Genomic DNA, 7857 nt, shown 5'->3' with positions numbered 1-7857 from the left:
TAACTTATAAATAAGTTATTTTGTGTTTGGATTTTTAACTCTAAAAGTGCTTATTTTATAGAAATGTAATGAAAAGTAGAAGTATTATGAGAGAAGTCATTTTTTTTAGGATTTGGATCCTCTAAAGTTTATATTTTGTAACACCCTAAGTTTTATACTATCGTGGAGGTCTTTAAAATAAGGTGCCACACTTGATCCAAGAAAAGAATGACTTAATCGTTACGCAAGGAAGGAGTAAATATGCGTAGAGTGGAAAATGAGTAGCGCTAAAACGTTGGAATTTGAATAAAGGTGAAATAACATCCCAACCATGAGTACGTTTCAAAATAAAAATATTTGTAGGAAACTAAAACAAGAAAAGAAACTAATTACGTCCTAAACTAATCTCGTCGAAGAGGCTCCCATACTTGCATCCTATCATATCCTTGATCAGGATTCTTCAGTTATTTACGAATCGAGGTATCAGTGGTTTTCCTCCAAGACATTTTCGCGCAGTGAAGATCTGGTTCCGTTGTGTGGGGTGAACTAGGACTCGATGGGCAGCTGGTATTCTCCTTCCACGAACTCTCGACCTAAGTAGATAGTTTGGAGCACGGTAGTAGTGGTCGCAACTACCCACGCGTGTTTCGAGGGGTCGTACTTAGAAGTTACCCTCGGGGGCACTGCGTCGTCTCTATCCGCTGTGCCATGTTCCTCTGGAGACAGTATGGGAAAAGAAAGGGAGTGAGAACCTAGCGTCTCAGTAGGAGTGCTATGCAACCTCCATATCCATCTCCAGCCCACGTGCGGGATTTTAAAAAAACGCGTATAACATGGCATGTAATATGCATCTTTCTTATAAAATATGTGTGCAAAAAGAGAAAACATATAGGAAAATAGGAGGATAACATCTTAAGTAACATCAACATTATCTAAGAAAAAACATAGAAATCAAACTTTCATTCATGCCTTCTCCTTTCTTATTTTATAACTTTTATGGAGGGTATTGAGCTCAAACCGGTATAAGTGGGAATCCCCTTCCCTTACCGAAGGTTCTTATCCCAAACGTTTTGGCGATCACCTTCCCTTACCGAAGGATCATCTCGATCAATCACCTTCCCTTACCGAAGGATCATATCGATATCTTGTCTTTGGGGGTCACCTTCCCTTACCGAAGGATCATTCCCTCAATTTAATTTACAATCAAGGTTATTTAGACATACACAAGAAGGGAGTCATATAAAAATGATGTATTATTATATAAAATTGATGGGATAGTCCCCTTCCCTTACCGAAGGTTCTTATCCCAAACGTTTTTCGATCACCTTCCCTTATCGAAGGATCATCTCGATCGATCACCCTCCCTTACCGAGGGATCATCTCGATATCTGGTCTTTGGGGGTCACCTTCCCTTACCGAAGGATCATTCCCTCAGTTTAATTTACAATTAGGTTGTTTAAACATACACGAGAGAAAAATCATATAAGAAGAGATCATGCAAGAAAATTATGATGATGAAGGGACGTATGAAAATCATGAGACTCTAGTATATGTATGGATTTTCCAATTTAAAATCTCTTGGTCAGATAGTAACATGGATTGAAAGAGATCATATTAAAGTGTAGATAATAGGGCATTTTAACTAATTGCACAAAATATTAAGAAAGTGATGTATTCTTGATCCTAAAGGAATAATGTAATGGTGCAAACGATCATATAAGTGTAAATAAGAAGAGGGTATATCTAAATATTTGAATAAAGTAAAATATTACATGTACTCTTAACTTTTAAAGGAATGATGATATGAGAGATCACGTAGATGCACATACTAGAATAGGATATATAAATTATTTAAGAAAACATGTACTCTTGATTTTAAAGAAATAATAATAATAGGTCACATAGACGCACTTAATGGAATATGGTAATTTAAATATTCGAAATAAATATTATAAATAATAATATAATAATAGGATGTGGTATGTTTAATAAGCATTATAAGGAGGCATGTACTCCTGACCCTAAGGGAATATAAATATAATAATATAGGAGATTGAATAAGCATTATAAGGAGGCATGTACTCTCGACCTAAGGGAACATTAACAATACAATCATATGAAAGAGCATAAAATGAGTATAGTAAATAATTGAATGAACATTATAAGGAGACATATGCCCATGATTATGAATGACATGGTGTACGGACATGCTTAACATGAATAAAAGATGAAAGATAATTAATGCCATGATAACATTCGTGGATGAAAAAATAAAATAAAAAAAAATGGAACGTAACACATGCCAAGCATTAAAAAAACATAATTCCCTACTCTTTTTCCTAACGTTTCTTCGAGCTTGCCTCTTGTTTTTGCCCACGAAATATTATCTTTTTGTAGAGAGAAAAGGGAGAGGATTAGTATTTGAGAGGAGTGATTTTCTACCTATGGGTGCTCCCCTATTTATATACGTCTGGGGATGGGGTGGTTGGGATATTTTAAATTTCAAACTGAGGGTGGTTACTAGGTTCCTATCCGAAATTTCAAAATTCTAATCTTATCTCCTAACCGATTTTCAAACTTCGAATTTAATTTTGTTTCTAGAAGGGGTGGTTGTTACATTATCACCCCCGTAAGAAAAGAATTTGTCCCCAAATTCCCTGTCTGAACTTGGTCGATAAGGGTCGTTTTAAATAACTTAGGGGTCTTACTGAAATTTTCTATTGTCGGGGAGAAAAGGAGATCCTCACCACGATTGTTACCTGTAAACAAGTTCGGAAACTTCTGTCTCATGTCTGTCTCTTTTTCCCACGTGTAGTCTCTGGAATTGCCGCTACCCCATGCCATTTTTACCAGTTGTATCGTCTCGCTCCTTAGTTGCTTCATGCTTCTGTCTACAATCTCTATGGCCGGTAGTTCAAAAGTCAGGTCATCTTCGAGTGTTATATCCTCTTGCTGCAACACATGGCTTGGATCGTGCTGGTATTTTCGGAGTTGGGACACGTGAAATACGTTGTGCAGTCTTGATAGATTTGGTGGTAGGGCAAGCTGGTATGCCGACTTTCCTATACGCCGGAGGATTTGGAATGGACCCAGGTACCGGGGGCTTAGTTTTCGTACCTTAAGAGCTCTCCCTACCCCGGTGGTGGGGGTGATTTTTAGGAATACGTGATCGCCTTCCTGAAATTCGACCTTGGTATCTCCATACCTTGTCCTCTCCTTCGGTGAAGCCTTTCAATTTTCCTTCTTTGACAAGGCTCAGGGTTTCTTGAAAGTCGGGGTCGAAACTCTGCGCCTTAGTTATTTGTTCTTTGAATTGACTTGCCTCTGTTAGGTGGTTCAGACGTATGCTTTTTGGAGCGAGGGTGACTTGTAAGTTCATGTCTTTGAAATTCTTTATCAACTCTGCCTCTTTTATCATTAGCCATGATGCCTTGAGTACCTTCCGACTCAGAGCGTCAGCCACCAAGTTAGCCTTTCCTGGGTGATAATTTAGAACAAAGTCGTAGTCTTTAAGAAACTCCATCCACCTCCTTTGTCGCATGTTGAGTTCCTTCTGGTCGAACAGGTACTTTAAGCTCTTATGATCGGAGAATACTTGAAACCCAACTCCGTACAAATGATGCCTCCATGTTTTCAGCGCAAATACTATCGCGGCTAGTTCCAGGTCGTGAGTTGGATAGTTGGCTTCGTGGGTCTTCAGTTGTCTTGATGCATACGCCACTACTTTTTTTGCATTGCATTAGTACGCAACCCAATCCTTGTCCTGAGGCATCGCAGTAAACTTCGAAGGCCATGTCGGGGTTAGGTAAGGCTAGTACTGGGGCGGATGTCAAGCGACACTTTAACTCTTGGAAGCTTCTTTCGCAGTCTGGCGTCCAAGTAAACGGGATATCCTTCCTGGTTAAACGAGTTAACGGCAGGGCTAGTTGGGAAAACCCTCTTATGAACCTTCTATAGTAGCCTGCCAATCCAAAAAAAAAAACTCCTTATTTCTGTTACTGACGTCGGTCTTTCCCAGTTTAGTACCGAGTCTATCTTACTGGGATCTACTAATATTCCATTGCCGGAAATCATATGTCCAAGAAATTGTACCTCCTTCATCCAAAACTCACACTTGGATAGTTTCGCGTACAACTTTTTCTCTCGAAGGGTCCCCAGTATTACACGCAAGTGCTCCCTGTGTTCTTCTTCTGTCTTGGAGAAAATCAAAATGTCATCTATGAATACCACCACGAAACTGTCGAGGTAAGGTCGAAAAATTCTATTCATGTAGTCCATAAAGACGGTGGGGGCATTGGTCAACCCAAAAGACATTACTATGAACTTGTAGTGTCCGTATCTCGTTCGAAATGCTGTCTTTGGAATGTCTTCCTCTCTTACCCTTATCTGATGATACCCTGATCTCAGGTCGATCTTTGAGAACACTGTTGCACCTTGTAGTTGGTCCATCAAGTCATCTATTCTTGGGAGAGGATACTTGTTCTTCACCGTGATTTTGTTGAGTTGCCTATAGTCCATGCAGAGACGCATGCTGCCGTCCTTTTTCTTTACAAACAATACTGGAGCTCCCCAGGGAGAGGCACTTGGTCGGATGAATCCTTTTTGCAGCAGCTCCTCTAGTTGGTTCTTCAGTTCAGTGAGCTCCAATGGAGCCATCCGGTAAGGGGCTATGGAGATTGGCCCTGTCCCAGGCATCAGTTCTATGGAGAACTCAACCTCTCGTGTTGGGGGAAACGAGGGTATATCTTCGAGAAAGATATCTAAAAAGTCTTGTACTACTGGTATCTCACAGAACTCTCGATGGGAATCTGCTTTTACCGAATTTAGCAAGGCATATTCTTGCCTCGTACTTGTGTCTTCGGAGGATCTTGGAAGATCACGTGTGTCTCGTATGGATTGAGAAGGGAAGATGACTTTTCTTTCAAAACAATCTAACAGGACTCGGTTTTCGTTGAGCCAATCCATTCCTAGGATGATGTCTAATCCTACTAAAGGGAGGCACACTAGGTCAGCAAGGTATGATCTATCTGAAATGAGGATGCAAACCCTCTGACAAACCTGCTGAGTTTCGACACTCTTACCGGCTGGGGTGGTCACTAGTAGGACATATGGTAGTTTGGTCATGCATAAACTGATTCTACTAGTAGCAGAGAGAGATATAAATGAATGAGAAGCACCTGTATCGTATAGGATAGTTAAAGGAGCTCCAATAATTGTGCACTTACCCTCGATTCGATCTTCTGACTGGTGGGCTTCCTCGCTGCTGAGGGCAAAGACTCGTCCTTGACGTTGGGGTGCATCGGCAGAGGGTGGGGGAACTGCTGGACATTCCCTGGCGATATGCCCTGGCTGGAAACACCGGAAGCAGACATTTTGCCCGGCAAGGCACCTGCCTCTATGTTGCTTTCCACACAAGGCACATTCCTTGAGTTCGGTGGCCTTTGGTGAGGTGTCAGTGGGAGGTTTCTAGCGGTTCGTGCCCTGTTGAGATTGCCTTCCTGTAGGTCTTCCAAGAAAGGCCTTCTTCTGCGACAGCTGCTGAGAAGATCCTTGATTTAGCTGCCTTTTCTTGAAAGCCTCGATTCTTTCTGACGCTAGTTTCTTGGTGCATTCCTTGATCACCTGGCACTTGCTAACAAGGGAGGAGAACTCCCGGATTTTCAGTGGGGCTATTGCGGTTAAGATCTCTGCCTTGAGCCCTCCTTGATACTTCATACATTTTCACTTTTCATCTGGATTAGCCTTATACATTGCGGAAAATTTGCAGAGCTTCTCGAACTTCTCTGTGTACTCTGCAATACTCATCCTATCCTGCTTCAGCTGAAGAAACTCCATCTCCTTGGACTCTCGAACAGAAAGGGGGAAGTACTTCTTGTAGAAAGCTTCCTTGAAGGTGGCCCAGCTGAGATCTGTTCCAGCATCCTCCAACAACCGTCTTACTCCATCCCACCAGAATTCGGCATCAGCTTTGAGCATGAAGGTAGCGTAATTCACTTGCTGCACCTCAGTGCATGGAAAAATTGTGAATACTTTCTCCATTTCTGTCAGCCATTCCTCTGCCTTATCAGGGTCGAGGGCCCCACGGAATCCAGGCGGACCAATCTTTTTGAAGTCAGCAAAAGTCGTACGAGTTTGTCCCTCCTCTAGTCTGGGAGTATTGGGATCCCTGTCCCCAGTGGACAGTTGCTGAGCCATCAGAGTAGTGGCTTCGGCCTGCTCCTTCATTGCCTTGGCCATCTCCTTCATGTGCTTTGCTAGGTTTGATGAGCTCGAGCTCGAGCCACGTGGGCGTCCACGGCTTGCCATAGGTCCCCTGTTTATGGATAACCATAGGGAGAAGTTTTATTATCCATACCTCCTGAGACAGAATCCCTAGGATCGACTTTGCTCTGATACCATTAATGTAACACCCTAAGTTTTATACTATCGTGGAGGTCTTTAAAATAAGGTGCCACACTTGATCCAAGAAAAGAATGACTTAATCGTTACGCAAGGAATGAGTAAATACGCGTAGAGTGGAAAATGAGTAGCGCTAAAACGTTGGAATTTGAATAAAGGTGAAATAACATCCCAACCATGAGTACGTTTCAAAATAAAAATATTTGTAGGAAACTAAAACAAGAAAAGAAACTAATTACGTCCTAAACTAATCTCGTCGAAGAGGCTCCCATACTTGCATCCTATCATATCCTTGATCAGGATTCTTCAGTTATTTACGAATCGAGGTATCAGTGGTTTTCCTCCAAGACATTTTCGCGCAGTGAAGATCTGGTTCCGTTGTGTGGGGTGAACTAGGACTCGATGGGCAGCTGGTATTCTCCTTCCACGAACTCTCGACCTAAGTAGATAGTTTGGAGCACGGTAGTAGTGGTCGCAACTACCCATGCGTGCTTCGAGGGGTCGTACTTAGAAGTTACCCTCGGGAGGCACTGCGTCGTCTCTATCCGCTGTGCCATGTTCCTCTGGAGACAGTATGGGAAAAGAAAGGGAGTGAGAACCTAGCGTCTCAGTAGGAATGCTATGCAACACCTCCATATCCATCTCCAGCCCACGTGCGGGATTTTAAAAAAATGCGTATAACATGGCATGTAATATGCATCTTTCTTATAAAACATGTGTGCAAAAAGAGAAAACATATAGGAAAATAGGAGGATAACATCTTAAGTAACATCAACATTATCTAAGAAAAAACATAGAAATCAAACTTTCATTCATGCCTTCTCCTTTCTTATTTTATAACTTTTATGGAGGGTATTGAGCTCAAACCGGTATAAGTGGGAGTCCCCTTCCCTTACTGAAGGTTCTTATCCCAAACGTTTTGACGATCACCTTCCCTTACCGAAGGATCATCTCGATCGATCACCTTCCCTTACCGAAGGATCGTATCGATATCTTGTCTTTGGGGGTCACCTTCCCTTACCGAAGGATCATTCCCTCAATTTAATTTACAATCAAGGTTATTTAGACATACACAATAAGGGAGTCATATAAAAAGGATGTATTATTATATAAAATTGATGGGATAGTCCCCTTCCCTTACCGAAGGTTCTTATCCCAAACATTTTTCGATCACCTTCCCTTACCGAAGGATCATCTCGATCGATCACCCTCCCTTACCGAGGGATCATCTCGATATCTGGTCTTTGGGGGTCACCTTCCCTTACCGAAGGATCATTCCCTCAGTTTAATTTACAATTAGGTTGTTTAAACATACACGAGAGAAAAATCATATAAGAAGAGATCATGCAAGAAAATTATGATGATGAAGGGACGTATGAAAATCATGAGACTCTAGTATATGTATGGATTTTCCAATTTAAAATCTCTTGGTCAGATAGTAACATGGATTGAAAGAGATCATATTAAAGTGTAGATAAT

At 41.6% G+C, this 7857-nt stretch overlaps 1 protein-coding gene across 1 annotated transcript; it reads right to left on the bottom strand.

Moving 5' to 3' along the window:
• Nucleotides 1–2000: 2000 nt before the first annotated feature.
• LOC140180777 (uncharacterized) lies at nt 2001–5694 on the bottom strand. Its single transcript, XM_072222071.1, has 6 exons — nt 5474–5694; nt 4006–5368; nt 3798–3876; nt 3185–3699; nt 2739–2955; nt 2001–2068 (listed from the first exon to the last, which is right to left on the bottom strand). Exons 1-6 carry the CDS (start codon nt 5692–5694, stop codon nt 2001–2003), a joined length of 2463 nt encoding a protein of 820 aa, XP_072078172.1.
• Nucleotides 5695–7857: the final 2163 nt, after the last annotated feature.

This window comes from Arachis hypogaea, chromosome 17 (genome assembly GCF_003086295.3).
Source record: "Arachis hypogaea cultivar Tifrunner chromosome 17, arahy.Tifrunner.gnm2.J5K5, whole genome shotgun sequence".
In the NCBI taxonomy this organism is placed as follows: domain Eukaryota; kingdom Viridiplantae; phylum Streptophyta; class Magnoliopsida; order Fabales; family Fabaceae; genus Arachis; species Arachis hypogaea.
This window is presented reverse-complemented; position numbering and strand designations above follow the sequence as displayed.